This window comes from Eupeodes corollae, chromosome 1 (genome assembly GCF_945859685.1).
Source record: "Eupeodes corollae chromosome 1, idEupCoro1.1, whole genome shotgun sequence".
In the NCBI taxonomy this organism is placed as follows: domain Eukaryota; kingdom Metazoa; phylum Arthropoda; class Insecta; order Diptera; family Syrphidae; genus Eupeodes; species Eupeodes corollae.
In genome coordinates, this window is record NC_079147.1 from 181740111 (window position 1) to 181757902 (window position 17792).

At 33.2% G+C, this 17792-nt stretch overlaps 1 protein-coding gene across 9 annotated transcripts in view; it reads right to left on the reverse strand.

The window, feature by feature from the left end:
- LOC129943354 (tyrosine-protein phosphatase Lar) overlaps positions 1 to 17792 on the reverse strand; it is a 421011-nt gene that overhangs the window by 83207 nt on the left and 320012 nt on the right. For 6 of the 9 annotated variants that reach the window (XM_056052723.1, XM_056052724.1, XM_056052717.1 and 3 more), the window contains 4 exons: positions 2453 to 2689; positions 2246 to 2392; positions 2002 to 2135; positions 1424 to 1565 (listed from right to left, as the gene is read on the reverse strand). In XM_056052723.1, the coding sequence (XP_055908698.1) occupies positions 1424 to 1565; positions 2002 to 2135; positions 2246 to 2392; positions 2453 to 2689 (660 nt within the window). Of the gene's footprint in view, positions 1 to 1414; positions 1566 to 2001; positions 2136 to 2245; positions 2393 to 2452; positions 2690 to 17792 lie in introns of all 9 variants that reach the window. The other 3 variants (XM_056052725.1, XM_056052722.1, XM_056052721.1) reach the window with 2 other exon arrangements.

Below are 17792 nucleotides of genomic sequence, written 5' to 3' on the forward strand. Positions count from 1 at the left end.
GGAAGGACCACATCTGCCGGTTGCATAACGTCAACGACGAACCGTATTTCGCTTTTAGGCAGAAAGTCTTACAAAGTCACCGTTCTGATCCGGCGTACAAACTGTCGGCCCTTTCTCTACAAATTTTTGCCATTTAACTTCGTTTTCAAAACAGCTGGCAACAACATCTTCTTTGCCGTCGTATTTGAACGCCTAAGGCCCTACCTCAACAAATGAATAGGCCATATATCATAGTTAAATCGACACACACCGTCTTATCGAGGCAGCTTATTACAGCATTTACTGCGACGAACTGAAAAATTCATTCATGCCAATTTCTTGTTGTGTAGGATGACCATGAATTTTGTGCTTCTCTATAAAGGTTGGAAAAAATTTAACCGAACCTTTTTATGTTAAAAATGGTTTTAGACAAGTCTTTTTTTTAACATCGTGCAGAAACATCTTTGGGTCGTTTATAGAGTTCTTCTTGTGAGTGAAAGAGAACATAGTACGCCGAGCTTTACAGCGAAGTTGCCTTAGGCAGAAGGATTAAAGTCCAACGCCTGAGATAGCTGAGCCACAGAGACCGTATGAAAACCAATGTCCCGCCCGGAAAGTCTTAAAAAACCACGCTCACGCGACTGTGCAGTAGGAAATCTTAACTAATTATTATGAATGAAGAAGTCAGTTTGTTTGTTTACTTGTTTGTTTGTTCGTCCTTCACGTTACAACGGAAAAATATTATGGCAGTGTTGAGGTAGCTACGAGGCTAGTAGTTGTTTTATGCTACTTTTTCCATGGTAAAACATCTCATTTCCATCTCATTTAAGCTGATCCAACGGTTACACTTAAAATTAAATATTCACTATCTTCTTTTTTGAAAACACTGATTAGAAGCATATCATTAGGTGCTTTTTGCTTGCATCATTGCCCATCATTAGGCATAATGTAAAATCTAAACAAAACAAAATTAATTTTAGTGATAGAATATATAATTTTTACGAAAGTTGTCAGTAGGGATTGGGTTTCTAATTTTACCCAAATGTTATCAAAAATCTTATGAAAATGATGAAATGAGATTCCTATTATTTTAGGTTTAAGATTAGTTTGTAACAATTTTTTTTCAGGTTTTTATTTACTGTGAACAAAAAATTGTCCATGTAGAGAACTTTCAATACTAAATCTGTATTTTCACCGATCACAACTTGTAAAACATCATCCAAAGTTCTATTGAAACAAAAAGATAAAACGAAATAATTATCAAAAATCCTGTTGTTTTTTTTTACCAGACCAAAATCCAAAAACAGAGTTTGTAAGACATAAAAAAGAGGAGAGAAGGGAAAAGAGAAGACAAAAATGTATTTAAAAATTTTCAAATATAAATATTTAAAAAAATAATAACAAAAATACAAATTATGAAACAAAAATTACTCACCAGTCTCACCGGTGGTACATGTCGCTGGAATTGATGGCGGTCCCCGTCCAATATTATTCACAGCAATCACATAAAATTCATATTCCGTGTAAGGACTCAGTGCTCGTACAACATAAAACATTGTAATAATACCACTGATTTCACTAAATGCCTAAAAATAAAAAAAAATATATAAATTTAAATAAAGAAGACACTACAACAACAACAATAAAAGTAAAAGTATTAAAATTTCTAGACAGAAAGGACGAAAATAGCATCAGCAACACAAGACGAAGAAATTTACATTTTCGCTAGCCACATTTAATTTATTCCAACCAGATGGAAGTCCTTTTTTTCGTTTGCCTTGTTTTGACTGTGAATTGCTCTCTTCTTGTTTAAGTCCTTTATTTCAAGGATTAGAAAACACCCAACCCTCAATAGCATCACAGTGACGAAACGAAACGAAATGAGACAAAACAAGACGAGACAATACGACAAAAAGGAGCCAGAAAAACTAATTAGAAATCTTTTATAGTTTGCTATGTTTTTCGTCCTTTATTTGTATCATTTTTGTGTATTGTGTATAGCTTTTTGTAAAATTTCCTTACCTGATTAGCATTTTTGGGTTTGTACTGTATAACGTAATATTGTAGATCCTCAGGACCCTTGTATGACCATTCTAGGCGAACAGATGTCGCTGTAACTTCGGATATTTGTACATCTGTTGGTGCGGTTGGAAGAGCTATATGTAACAAAAGTAACAAAAGGAACAAAGTTAACAAGAGTCATTAATTTGTCTAAGTGTTAGTTGGTGGTATAAAATCGAAGTCAATTATTTTGAAATTTACATACATTGCACTTTAACAACAGCAACAGCTTCAATTTGGCCCAAGGACGATGCTGCTATGCATGTGTAATTTGAACTTTGTTGGATGTTAGTCAATTGAAGGACATTACGGCCAATGGGAATTTCATTTTCTGGTGTTAGATCTTGAGGGCCTAGAAAAAAGGAAATTAATTTTTTAATTGAAACTAAAAATGTGTGTTTGTTTTTTTTACCTTTCATCCATTTGACATGAGGCATTGGTGAACCTACTGCTATGCAAGATAAATTTAAATTAGCACCTAACATAACTTCATTGACTTGCTCTGGTGGTCTTGAAAATGTGGGCGGAACACGACGTACTTTGACGTATAAATTTGTTGCTTTTGAATGTTCAGTGCCTACAGAATTCTCAGCAACACACTCGTATTTGCCTTGATCTTCTTCTCGACTGTTTTCAATTTGAAGACCTCCTGGAAAGAATGTTTAGTTCAAAGTTATTTAATTGTTTCAATATTTGGTATTAATAATACAATTAACTTTTTTTGAAAGAGTCACTTTGGTATGAATAATACGATTTTAAGTAAAGAACAGACGGAAAAGTTCTTAAGTAAAGGAATTTGGGTATGAGCAAGCTTACAAGCTAATTTTGGTCTGTGCATAGATAATTCTAACACACACAATTTGATCTATTAAAATTCACACTCAGTTATTCAGTAGCATTATTATTATTATTTTTATAAATAATAGACTGGGGCGTGCAATTTTTATTTGTTTGCACTATCAATTTTTTTCGGTTGGTTTTTATTGAAAGATATAAACTATTGGTCCAATTATAACATTTGAAACTTTTTGATATTAAAAAAAATGATGTATTTAACATTATAGTTATTAAATAATAATTAAATCATTATCTTCAAAGGAGAAAATTGTTCATAATAAGTGTGACAGTTTTTAATACGTAAACACTCAATTTAATTCCTCAGGTTTCTTTAAGGAATTTTAGAGTTGATACAAGATAAAAAAAAACAGAGAGATTCAATGTTCCCATTTCTAGTCTAGATTTATGACAATTTGGTAAACAGACCTTACAACCTAATTCGAGAATGGATCGGAAAATGTGTTCGATTCCACCATCATCCAAACAAGAATGGAATTAGACTTACTCTCCTTTCACTGATACTCACTAAAATATATATGTAATTGAAATAAATTACAGAAAGCTTTTTCTTAAAACTTATCGTTTTATATTTATCAATCATCAAAAAACAAGTTAAGATCACATTGTAATTCTTCACAATCACGAGAATTCAAAAACAGTTTTGAAAATTGTAACACATCGTTCAAGGCAGAAGTTAAATTGTTTATGAATAAAATAAAGAGAACAGGTCCTAAAATACTACCTTGTGGAATTCCGCAGTTCACTTGGAACTTGTTTGATTAGCAGTTATTGAAAAGTAGAGTTTGATGTTGCGAATACATAAAATTGAAGCAATTTCTCGAAATGTTCACTAAAACACGGCATTCTTAATTTAACTAGATGTGATGCTCTATTTTCTGTAGCATTTAAAAGCTTTGAAAAATAAAAGAAATAAGCCTAAGAGGCTAATGGGACTTTTTGTGACTTATTCAAACTCTGTTTGACTTTCAATTGTTTTCCAATACTCAGTGCAATCTACATGAACTCTCATTTGCATTGATTTTCCAGCATAAATTTCAAACATGTTCGCAGATGAGATTGTTTTAAGACTGCATTTTTATTGTTATTTCTCCAAAAACACAATCACCTAACATCAACCAATTGTCCGATTTCTGAGGTCTCTATATTTGACAACATTTTAAGGCTAAATTAATGTTTCAGTCTTGATCCTGATGGAATAATATCATTTATGTTGAAAAAATGTGTGCCTTATGTTTATTTTCCATTATTGCATAGATTGCATCTTTCAGACTCCAGCAAGTCATTTGGCAAACGGAAGTCATGAAATTCTTCTTAATGAATTTAGTAATATTTGACTTTAACACCGTTTCTTTATGTGGCTTTCGTCATATCTTAGATAAAGGCTTTATAGCAGCATGTTCAGAAGTAACCCTTTTTGTAAATTCAAAGTTAATTCTGGTGGGCATCAAGTGAGTCACCTTGGTCCATTTCTGTTTTTCTATTTATTAATAATTCAATAATCTATGCAGAAGATGTTAAAATTTTTCGAATTATGATCTCCATCAAGATGTTTAAGAAGCAAAAACTCAATTTTTTTACCACTTTTGTTTATACATTTCCCTCAGCTTGATTGATCGAAACTCCCCTTTCTATGATAAAACTCGAAGCTTGTTTACAAGCCTCGAAAGGTAAAACACCGGGTTTCGACAGAATCTCATACTCAATGCTCAATAGTTCAACGATTTTTTTAAATTAAAACCTCTTTTCTTTCACAACACCATTCTTGACAAAGCCATTATTCCTCATGCATGGAAAGTGGTAACAATTGTTCCGATAACAAAACCAAACAAAGATCATTCCACAGTAGCTGGACCCATATCACTACTGCCGTGTTCTTCCAAAATATTAGATACAAATTATTTGAAAATGTATATTTTGGCTCATCGAAAAAGACCAATAAATAAATAGAAATCAATTCGCTTTTAAAAAACGTAGAATTACCATTGACTCACTTCTGCATCTCGACTTTTTTATTTTGTCAAGCCTTTCTGAAATAAAATTACACAACCATCATATCTATTGATTTCACCCAAGCTTTTGACAAGATCGATTCACACATAATACTTAAACAGCTAATAAATTATGTCAAGTCATTCCTTACAAATCGAAAATTTTGTATAAGAACCAATCCATTGTTTATCTAATGGTATCCCGCAAGGATCTACCTTGGCAGTGGTTTTATTTATTGTCGCATTTAATGAGATAAAAAAAATCGATAATATCTACCCTGAAATCAACCACGTAAACATAAAAACCTCACAGAATTATCTTCAGATTTATACAATAAAGGTAATTTTTCAGGATCAATTAAAAGCCAAATGTGAAATGTTACATATTTGTCGTAGGAATAAATGTCAAAAATCTTTTGAAGGATTTGCCCATAGTAATATTATTATAAAAAATGTTAAATACTTAAAAATTCTTGGATTACTATTTGATTCTAATTATAGATTTAAGGACCATTGTTTATATATTAAGAAATGCTTTACTACCAAGGGTTAACTTGATAAAGCTTTTAAGTTCAAACAAATTTAACTGCAATATTAATACTTAGTTATTCGATGCATTATTCTTTTTAAAATTGATTATGTATGATGTTCAAAATCAGCTTTGAATCTTATCTCTACACCATATCATGCAACAATTCGAACCAGCATTGGCGTTTTCCGTACAACACCGATTAAGATCATTGTAGTTGAATCTGGACTTATTCGTAAGAATCGATTACAATATTAAGAAGAATAAAACGGACGAAGACCATAAACGGAACATCTTTCCCAGTTGTCAATGAAAACGACATTATCAATACCAAAGGGTTAATGCAAAACCCCTCGTCAATCTTTACAGCTGAAGCATTTACACTACTTAAAGCTTTCGAATCTGCCAAAAACAAAAAACTGTTATTTTCACTGACAGTTTGTCAACCATTAATGCTATCAAAAATATCAACAACTTTTCTACTATAATTCTTGTCATACGTGAAAAACTTATGGAAAAAAGAATAAACCTTAAAATTGCCTGGATTTTCGGACACATGGGCATCGCTGGTAACGATCTCGCTGACCTTGCAGTCAAAAAGGTTCAAAAAGAGCCACTTTTCAAGTTCTATTTTTTCAATTCCAAAGACTTTAAAAAACACTGCAATGCGACGATGAGATCTAATTTAAAAATCTCGGCACTATTCTGAGATTAAATTTTTTAACTCATAAGTCAGTTGGTGACTTTTGAATTAAATTATTTTTTTTAATTCATAAGTCACCAACTTGCTTATGACTTAATGACTTTTCAATTCACAAACTCGCAACCCTTACAGCAACTTCCTCCATCATGCAACGTTTGTACGCCCACTACACCACTCACTATCTCTCATATGCTACAATACGACTACAACGACAGAATATCAAGGAATTACATCCGGAAAAACCTAATCAGAACTTTTATCAATTATATCTAAAGATATATAAAACTTGTCCACGTAATTTTAGTTTGACTTAACTTAAGAGTATTTAATTTTAAACTCGTATTTTTTCAAATAGCGAAAAGTCCTGGTAGCTAACGTTTTATTATATTGCTCCTAGTCAATATTATTATGCTTTCAATAAAATTATAATAATAATAAAGAACCGTTCGTTTTTCCTCTGGCCATTAGATTTGTATTACCTCCATACATTTAAGGACTTCCCTTGATAAATCTGCTATGTCTTTCTGGTCATAGTGAGTCAGGCTAGCTGAGAAGTAATTTACCCTTTAGAACTACGAGTATTTTAAGCAGATCGAACTATGGCGCTAACAGTCCTCTTATTTAATCAATTAATCATTAAATTTAAAAAATTCTTTACAATTATTGACTCTACAAATCCAAACTACGAATACAAGCTTTAAGTTAAATTTGTTTGCTAAAAATAGTTAAAGTGGTGCTAGATTTAAGTTAACATTTTTAACTAAACATTAGCATTTTTAACATAGGCATTTAACGTATTATATAAATATCAACCAATACCATTCCTTAAATCACGAGATGAAACTAAGAAGATACCAAGACATGACCGAAAGTTTTTAAACGTCGTATACAGCCAAACTAATATTGCTAACAACATTTCTTAGTGGTTTGCGGAGTTTTTCAGCTTTTATGTGGCACAAATTCGTTTGAACTGACATTTTCAACACTACAGCTGTCTAAAGCCGATTGGAAAACAAAGCATAAGGTCATAGGCTTGAATGACTTCCTTCGAAGCTTTTGAATTTAATTTTTTTTAATAACCATGTTATTTTTGGAACATCCTTTGAAAGGACCCTTTTGTTTAAAAAATTAAATAAACCGTGTTTTTTTTTATTTTTGAGCTATGAGGGTTTGAAAGAACCGCATGTTTTTTCAAGTTTATCGAGTGAAACAAACACAAATCCTTTTTATAGATATCATTTAACATTTCCCCAATGATTGATATCTATGTTCTTTCTGAAAGACAGATTGATTCTCTCTTTTCTATTGGTTTAAATCTACCAGAAATAAATCCACTACTTTATACCTCGGTGGTATTTGGATATTTTAAATCAAAACAAATAAGTAAATATCTCTACACACACACACACACAAACAAATATATGTTTATGCATATAGTGGACCGCATAACGCCATCAACTGTAACCGTAACTCGTTGCCACTGCCATATATAAAGGGATGACCAAACCCAATCATACCAACAATATTCTGTAAAAAGGAACTTTCGGCCTTCTAACAACCTTCCACCAATCCGAAAAAAAAAAATGGAAACAAAAAAATATGTAAAAGGAACAAAAGCAAGCAGGACGAACAAAAAAAGAAAGAAGATCATATCACCCATCAGTGTTATGCCCCATACCTACACACTATATACACCTATAGATATTTTGTGTACAAGGATTCGCCATTAAAATGATTTAGTACTGTCGATGGACTATTAATTTTTTATGGTTGGCCATTTATCCTTCTTTATTTTTGTGTCGGTTGGTATTTAATATTTTTCTTTTTTGTCAATATAGTAGTTGCTCTGTTTTGTTCTGTTTTATTTATATATTATGTATATTGTATTTGGTTCGTCCGTCGTCGTCCTCGTTCTCGTCGTCCTTTATAGTGAAGCCGAACCAGGCTATTCATATTTTTAAAAAATAAGGACGCAGTATTGCACTCTCAGAATATGTTTTATCTTTATTTTTTTTTGTTACTTTTGGGTTTGAATTTAACATCAGCAGAAGCACCACAATGAGGATATTAAAGGTCAACAGCGCGCCGCTTTTTCAAGAGCTCTATTTTCTAGCCTTGGAATTATGTATATATGTATGTGTTGTATAAAGGGACTATTGAGGCAGTGTAATGGCATATCTATCTATAACACTTACTATGGGCTCTTATTGTGTTTTAATACATTTATTTTTAAAATGTTTTGAAATTAATATTTTTGCTCAAACTAATTTTGATCCAACTTTAAATGTCTATGGTTATGAAGATAAAAAAACGCTAAAAATGAACCGATCGATGTTTTTTAATGTCAATAAAACGCTGGGACCATTTTTTGGAACTAAATATTTTTTTTGTAAAAACAGAGGCATGGAAGCGAATTCAAACCGGGAATGTAATTTGAATCAAGTTTGATGCCGTGTTCTGTGATGCAAAAAATACAATCAGCTCTCGCCTCTTTGGCTTTCAAGTCCTATAGAAAAGTGAGATTAAATAAAATGGTTTTATTTAATTTCAACAGAAAACCAGCCTACAACTTCCTCCAGTTAAAAATCGAACACCTCTTGTAAAATTGTGATGGAGTTATATAGTTCCCCTTACACATTTCAACCGTATTATTAAAAAAAATAAAAGAACTTAAATCAAAATAATTTGGCACATAAGTTCTTTTACCTTTTGAAGTAAACAAAATTGCCTGTTTTACCTTATGCATGCATTGAAGTTAATGACTTAAGGTATTTTACAATCAGATATAACTTCCCCATTCTTAAAATTATACAAACTTCAAGAAGAGCAAGAAGCATAAATTTAAAATAATATTGAACAGCTAAAACAACTTAAGTCGACTTAAGATGTTTTACCTTTAAGGCACAGATTTAAGCTACTTTGCACCAGTGCTCATCAGTTTGCTCTTGAGTGCGACTTGGATCGTGCTGTGAGTTATATATATTTTTTTCTTCACTTTACTACGCGAATGTGGAATGCCTATTTTTATTTTTAAACAGTCTCTAACATGTTGATGGTTAAGCACGTAGAGGGTGTTTGGAAAATAGTGCAAGATTTAAGAGGAGATACCGGTCCACATTGGTCTTAAGATTTTGAAAATTAAAATGAGAGTAAAAACCAGATTTCAGTGAAGCATTCTACATTTCCGAAGTGTAGGTCAAAAAAGAATCTCTATACTTGACAGTAAGTCCGAAATTGAGCTCAACGGTGTAAACTGATCAGGAGCATTTCTGTAAGTCTAAGTATTACAACTGAATTGTTTGAAGGGAGGAATGTAAATGGCTAATTCGACAGCACTTTGTTTGTAAAGATATCTGTAACACAAAAAAAAGGCATGAAACATTGCTGTGGTGTACGAGTGAAGTAAATGCTTCGGTTATAGCTCTATCGCCTATAATTTTTAAAGCTCTTTTTTGGATCCTATCCAAAAGATTTTAACTTGTTTAATGGGCACCCGCCCAAATATTGGAGTTATATTCAAGTTTTTAAGAAATCCTAAGCTCCAAGCAGCATTTTTGGCAACATCGAAAATGTCATAATTCCATAAGAGGTGATCTTTGATACACATACCGAGTACTGAAGTTGAGACTTGAACGACTTGAAACAGCACTCATTTTTTGAAGCATTTAATTCGGCCCGGTTTGTAATTCCTCATTGGATAATTCTGTCTAGATCGGAATTTATTGAGATCATCAAACGCTGCAGTTGATGTTCCACAACCGAAAATCAAGGATTTGAATCTTAACGAAAACGAAGATAGCTTGATGCCAAACTCTATTAAATACTTTTAAAATATCAACTCATACTGCGGGCCATTAAATAGCTTTTGTTTTTTTGATAAATAATTAGCGTTTCCATGGCCTTGGAAAAAAAGGACGTGAGTGCAATTGCACGATAAATTATTTTTCAATCCCTCCCGGTTTTCCATATGCTCAAACCTTGTCCCTTGTAATAAAAGTTATTAAAGACCCTTTGATTGTGTTTTATTCACAAAATTTGGAAGAAGAAAATACTTTAAAAGAGTTTTAAGCTCTATTTTACAAGATCACGAGATTTGTGCTCTGTTGACAAATCATATTTTTTAAATGTGTTTTGAAAAGCCGAAGATTTAAAGGTATTGCATTTTTGACTTAAAACAACTGTTTTTTAATTCAACAAGTTTTTAACATAAATGTTGAAAAGTGCCAATCCTCAGTAAAAAGCGTCAAACCATTATTTCGAAAAGCTAAATTTAATCAGTTTAGTATCTTTTTGTCGAAAAAAGTTAACAAAGTTTAAAATTTTTGAAAATAGGCGATTTTGGGCGGTTACTAAAACCTATGTTTTTCTAACAATGCAATGGATGATTTTGTAATAATAAAAAAAAAAACAAAAAGTCCCACTGTGTGCCATCATATTTACTGGCAAAAAGAGTGCCAGCAGTTGTTGTATTTTTTGTGTCTATCTAGAGACTCAATGACTGCGAAAGGTGATACCAAAAACACCATATAGTGTCCCGTCCACTGCATGCCGGGCCAGCTGGAAAGCCGGCCTTCCGTCCCTTTGGACACTATAATGTTGTGTGGAATATGCTTAACCGCGTATAATTTATCGTTTAGCGTTCTTCTTTTCATTTTATGTTATGTGTGTTATCATACTTTTACACTCTCTTTTCTCTCTCATTCCATGTATATATATGTTTACATTGTTTGTTATACCTTTAGGTGCAGATGGCGCTAGGGTTCGATATTGGAAAGTATACAAGTCCACTTTCACCCTGGGGCTATCATTTATCGGCTCAGGTTATGAAAATGAGAGAAACTTGAGGGGCGGCGAATTGTGTTGCGAACTAAATGGTATAGGCGGTATAATAATTATAGCTGGTCAGGATATACGCCAATGAAGTGTTGCAGGACACATATGTGGCAGTCTTTTGTTTTATAAGTTTCCTATATTTGTCGCGAGGTGTGGTAGGTTTACGAGTATGCGAAAGTTGCCGATATTATATTGAGTTTCCCGTATAGCCATCAGCAACTCGTTGTAAAACACGCGCAAGGCTTTGACAATACTGATGACAACAATGACAAAGACGCGACAAACGTGACGACAAAAACGGAGACATTGCAGATGACGCGACGACGGAAGTAAGCTCAACGTGGTGCGGGGCGGCTCGGCGTGCCCAAGGAACGACAACGACGCTTCATTACTTTTATTATTTGTGTCACTAAAGGATTCCTTTCACCTGTCACTGCCGGATTTTTATGACTTACTCGCCTGTTTCTCGCCCCTCTCTGTGCTTCTTTTGGCCTGCTGCTGCTTTAGCTGCCCCTCACTGTGGATTGCTGTTGTCGTTTGCTTTAATAGCCGCAAGCATTAAATTTACGAGCTGATCTTAATTTTTTCCCCTGTTTATAAGGATATCTTCATTGTTGTGGGTTGCATAGGGGTTTGTAGTTGATGTTGTTGTTTGTATTTACCCCAACAAAGAACAACACCACCACCCCGCTCTAATCTGTAAAAGCTGTATGTGTCATTGACAAAGTGTAAGGATTATTATCATTTCTTGCACATTGATGGCGGTCCTTTTTACCTTTTACCGTATTTTTGTTTTTATTTATTTCTTGGTTTTTATTTTGTGGCTGTGCGGTGCGGTTCGGTCTGATGGTAGATAGGTTTATAACCTTATAATGATTTTGCTTCTTTTAATGTACAAAACAAAAGCTTATACAAAATAAAAAAGTTCATAACAATTTAAGAGACAAAACCTTTTAGGGATTATATTTGCGCAAAAAGGTGAGCTTTGCGTATGTTTTGATTGGACATTCAAAAAAGAAAATCTCTCTCACGCTATATCCTACAATATCCTACACCTTTACATACCTTTTTACGTGTATGGATATAATTTTTACGATAAGTACAATTTAAATGGCAAAATCAAGTCTTCATCCCTTAGGAGTCATGTGTATTTATATATGTTTACCTATTTGCTTTAGGCCCAAATTTCACTTTCATGAAGGTAGGTAGGTTTAGGTTAGACTTGTCGCACTAGATCAATAAATTGTTGAAGGCTTTTAAAGGTGTATGCCTATAAAAGTATAAATGGTAAAGTGTAGGTTTGCATTTATGGATATTTTGTTGGTGGGATTAGGAAATAAACGTTTTAAACATAAAGTGCATGATTTGACGGCTCTTTTTTTCATGATTTATATTAAGGAAATTTATGGACACATAACTTCTATATTATCAAAATTTGATGATAGAGAATTTTATGAAAATATGACGAATTGAAACATTTATGCACCGACATAATAATGTGGGCTTATTTTAAAGTTAAAAGTTTAAAGAGCCTTAAATTAATGTCATAAAGGGGGGCAATAAACAATGATTCCGTAAATATCCTTTTCCGGAAAGAAAAAACAATTTTAATTACACTTTTCCCTAAAATATGGAACATAACTTAGAGACTAAAAACGACGGGTTTAATAATCGTCAGTAGGTAAAATAATTTTCTCAAACATTTTTCAACGTGTTAAATATTATGAACGTGAAAAATGTGGAAAGAATCGTACCAAATGTATGAGAATTTAACTTCTATTTCAAAACTTAATGATTTAGATTGAAAGATGAAAGTATTAACCTTAAAGTAAAAATTGTTATGACCTTAGTTGTTGGAAATACCTATTTTAATAATTCATAATTCAAAACGAGTCCTTTAAATACAAACATTGCAAATACAAATTTTTGTACATCTTGAGATTAAGGAAACTACCGTCAAAAACACAATCCAAATTTATCAAAAGAGTGTTCTTAAATAATTTTGATGCAGTCCGAAAATAAATTTGAAAGGTACATTCAAATGTTAATTATTTTTAGAAAAATTTCTGCATCTTTGATTCCTACCTAAATCCAATTCCAACATACGAAGACTTACATTCCGGAATAACTTTGCTTCTTCCTCTTTGTATTAAAGAAAACAAGGTCGTACCTTGTAATAATACTCGTCATCGCCGTTGTTGCCAGACTCGACTAGGGCTATAAGTGGATCGTAATGGAATATTTCCTACAATTCCACGGAAAATCATCATCATCAACCAGTCGGAGGAAGTCCTTTATAATCCCATATATGTATATTTGTCCTTGTGGCCTATAAAGTGGCAACAACAATGCACCGATTGTCAGTTTCGATTCTTTTCTTCTTTATTGCCATTGTCTCATATGATTTAATTATTATTTACTGAGAATTAATTCCTGCTTTGTTTCAGATAAAAATGGCCAGCAAATGTATAAAGGAAGGAATTTAATTATTGTTTTTGCTGAACAAAATAATAATCCAATTAAAAATGGCAATATCCAGAATAAAACCCATCAAAGGCCACAAAAGTGTGAACGAGAAAATTCATTTCCATTTACTATTATTTTGGTAGGAATTCTGGCCCTAGTAGAAATGTATTAACAATTTGAATGCAAAAATTTAAGTCTAAATTTGTGTTGTGTCATACTGCCATGTCAGTTAGATAAGTTGCGGAAGTGTCGAAAATATTGCTATCAGTCCATTTTACGGAATTCTCAAGAATTCAGAATTACTCAGTGTAAAAATGGCATGCCACATTATGGCCTATTTTCCGTAAGGGTATTGGCTTACACCCGTTCAAGATAAAGTTGATTCAAGAATAAAAGCCGATTGATTTGAAGTGACGACGTACTCTTTCTCTCATTGGCAAGTTGTCAAGTCCGTACTTTTTAGTATATTAACAAAAATTGCTTTTTGTTTTTTCTACCCTATATACATTATGAACTACATAAGTCTTTCATTAAGAGCTTCCTATTTCTAAAGTGTGTCAAATTGGCATATATCGGTCCAATCACACGATATCGGTTGCCATTAAAAACTACCGCCATTTAAGCTTGCCAAAATCCAATCTCTAGATTAGCCTGGGCAGGATTTAAAACGCCGGGTGCGCTAGCATTTATTTAATATTACTGTTAATGCTACACGTCTCTGGTGTCCAGAGATCTGGTTAATTCCAAAGCACGCGCAGACTAAACTATTCCCCAATTGCTCTTATTTCGCATACAATTGTAGCGTGGTCCAGGCGGAGCTTTTGGAAATAAGAGATGTCTTGTCCTGATTTTGAAGAAAACGTTATATCAACATCTAATATCCGTATTTTCTTAGATAGCCAGACCGCTATCAAATCTCTGAAATCTGTCTCTACAAACTTTTTAACAGTCCATAACTATAAACCATCTCTAATGGAGATGGCTTAACAGTTTATTATTCACCTTTGCTGAGTGCCGAACAATAGAGACATTCCAGAAAATTGTAAGACAGATGAACTCCCTAGAAATGAAACAGTTCAACCCATTTTAACATGTTTGGCTAATGCTGGCATACCAATCGCTGCATGTAAACTGTTGATAATGTAAGACACTATGAAGAAGGTAAAAATCATTTGCAATAACAACACCACGTTTTAGGTCACAAGAAAAATCTGAAGCGATCAAGGTGCTTCTATCTCTAGACAGATCGCATATAGGCTCAATAATCGGTGTCATAACCTGTCACTGTCTTACAAGTAAAAACGCCACATGGCTAGGTGTATTCTCAAATGACTTTTCCAGAAGCTGTATGGATGAGGAAAAGGAAGAAACAGTTCTTCGCTTTCTCTGTGCATGCCCTGGTCTAGCTCAAAAACACAAGAATTACTTAGGAAAAATCGTCCATAACGATCTAACGATCTTAATCATATTAGCATAATAAGTCTCTCCAGATTCGTCAGGGACTCGAACTGGCTTCATTTAGCTTAGGAGAAAGCATGCTATTCAATCAGCCACTTTAAGTTAACCTAAATAACCTGGTCAATACTGTCTTTCTCAAGATATTTAAGCAGGACTCTAGCCGATTTCGAAATGCCTTTTCAGTAAACACACGTCATTTTCTGTAGCTGTTTACCTTCAGCTCCTAAGTCAGTTGAATTCAAATACAAATTCGCTGAGATATGGTTTGTCATATAGTCTAAATGTGACTGTTTCGGATTCTCTGTGACAAAGCAAAGCACAAAGTGACTATTTTATGCTGAATAAGTGGACCAAATGCAGACATCACTTAAATAGATATCTTTAAAGAAAGATTATGACTACCGTGAAATTAACAATAATTTTGATGAAACAATTTATCACTTGCAAATCTTGTTAAAGGTTTGTTGACATAGTGAAAACTATTTAGACAGATGTAACTCCAATAGTTTACCCCAATTTGTCAAGCACTGTCGAAGTCCTGAAGTTTAGAAGTATTTTTGCATTAAAGTAACATTAAATATAAGAAACTATAAAACGAAGATTTTTAGGTTTCCATTTTTTTTTACCTTTACCTTTTACCTTTTTTTCGCCTTTACACGATAAATTTTAATAGTTCCTAAAAAGCTTTAAATCAGTAAAGTCTCGATACAAATCCTATTTTCCGTGTCAAAAGTTACACCTTGTTTTAAATCCGTCATTCTACATAATTTATTTCCTTATTTCAATTTAATTGACGACTTAAACCACTACCACAATTTTACTATACTATTACTATGCCAATCGTTAAAATTAAGTAGCTGTTTTGTTCGAACGAAAACATCAGCATAAAACCTAATAATCCAATATTTTAATTTAAGGTTGAATAAACTTGATAAAATGTCGTTCTACATGGAAGTAGAAGAAGAAGAAGTAACAATTCTAAATCCCTATGGCTTAAGGATTCAAAAATAAAAATAAAAAAAAGTAAAGGAAAAGACCATTTAATTCCTTTTTCCTTAAGAACATAATAAGCTCACCTTTTTGGTGCCTACAAGCTACAACATAAACCTACATAAAAAGGTATTAAACGTGTTGTTCATCATCAGAGTAGCAGAAACACCAGAACCAGCATCATCACCAGCACCAGGAGCAGGAACAGAATATATTATATAGGAAGAAAAACCCTAATTTTTGAATTGAAAAGCCTACAAACTGGCCAGAGGCACATTCAACCCTGTCCTTTCGTTCCGCCGCAATCCTACTCCAACCCCAACATTCCATTCATTTCTATGTTCTGTTCCTTGATGAGTTCCATAAAAAGGATTTCGTGATTGCCATAAAACTGAAAGGTGTAGATACGAACAAGGAAAGGTATCCAGCCGTATAAGCTCTGTCTCTCCTCTAGCTTTGGATGGATGGATGGCATTTTGGTCATAACGCAAGAATATTTCAATTCCGGATGCTTGGCTTTTGGTGCCTTGGAGCAGCATCAGCTCGTTCCTCCTGAAATCTATAATATGGCTAATAAAAATGAAATACTTTGCGTTCGGTGTTCGCGCGGTGTGATCCCGGCCTACAGCAGGATGGGACACAAAAATATTGAAATGGATTTTGAGAATTTGAGAAGCCTACTGAATATTAGATTTAGCTAAGGATCTAAGGACTAGTGTGTTGATTAAGTCTCTTTTTGGCCTTCTCTTCTGATTCACAGCAGCATCAGAGAAGAAGAACAAGACACAAAGAATAATAAAGTCTAATTGAATTTGATGAACTCGGTGTGAATTTTAATGACTTTCTTGTTGTTTGGCATATTTATTCAACCAAAAATTGACTCCTTTTTCCTACGAAGTCGGATGGTTTTATATATATAAAGCCATTGGCAGGATTCATAACGATTGGTGGCAGCGCAGCGAGGCAGTTAAAGTTAGTTACTACATTTTTGGTCAGAACACCAGAATATTATATTTGTTTCATTTGGGGTATAATTTCTGCAGTATGAGTGTTCGAGATGCGGGCTGCGGTTTGAGGGATGCTATGTGGTTTACCTTGGAATGACGACCATCATATTTAATGACTCCTTTCACACTTAGTTATGTTCGCATCTTAACTGCTATGTTGTTATGGATTTGGGAAACATTAAAACTTGATAGGTCGTTGGAATGTGTGAAGAATTAAATTGTCTCTAAATTGTCTTATTTCCAATCTCAATATAAGTCCCCTCTTTTCACCGGCCACCACGGACCGGCTTGAACGCTACCTCTGTGCATGTTTTATGTAAGGGATTGCTTTTTTATTTGGTGTTTAATAGGTGATGGCAATGGGAATATACTCAGGAATATAAAGTAAGTGTTATCGTATAGATTAAGAAATTTATTATTATTGTATTTTGATTGAAGTTATATCACTTTTATACACATAAGTGGTATACACAGGGTTTCTTAAGTCTTTATAGATTTTGAGTAGCAACCCTAATAATATCGCAATACCACATCACGTTCAAATTGACTTAAACAAATCAATTGGTTTTGGAAGGAGGATTTGGTTTTTTGCTGTTTATTAAAAGGGTTTAAAGAGATATTTAACTACTTTCTAGGTGAGACATCTTAAAGAATAAGACAATTTTTTTAATAGGGATTGAATTTTTGTTTGCTCAAAATATTTGTTGATATTTCTTTCTCAAAGATATTTCTTTTAAACAGAGTATAAAGTATGTTATTCAAAAAATTGTAATGTATTTATGAACTTTACGATTTACAGATTTAAAAGACCACTTTTAAAAACTATTTAAAGGGTGTTCAAGAAGTACTAGTTTGTGTTTTAGTAAGACATGTTGACAATGACCCTGACACTTGGTTTTTACCCGCTTTACTGTGGTTTG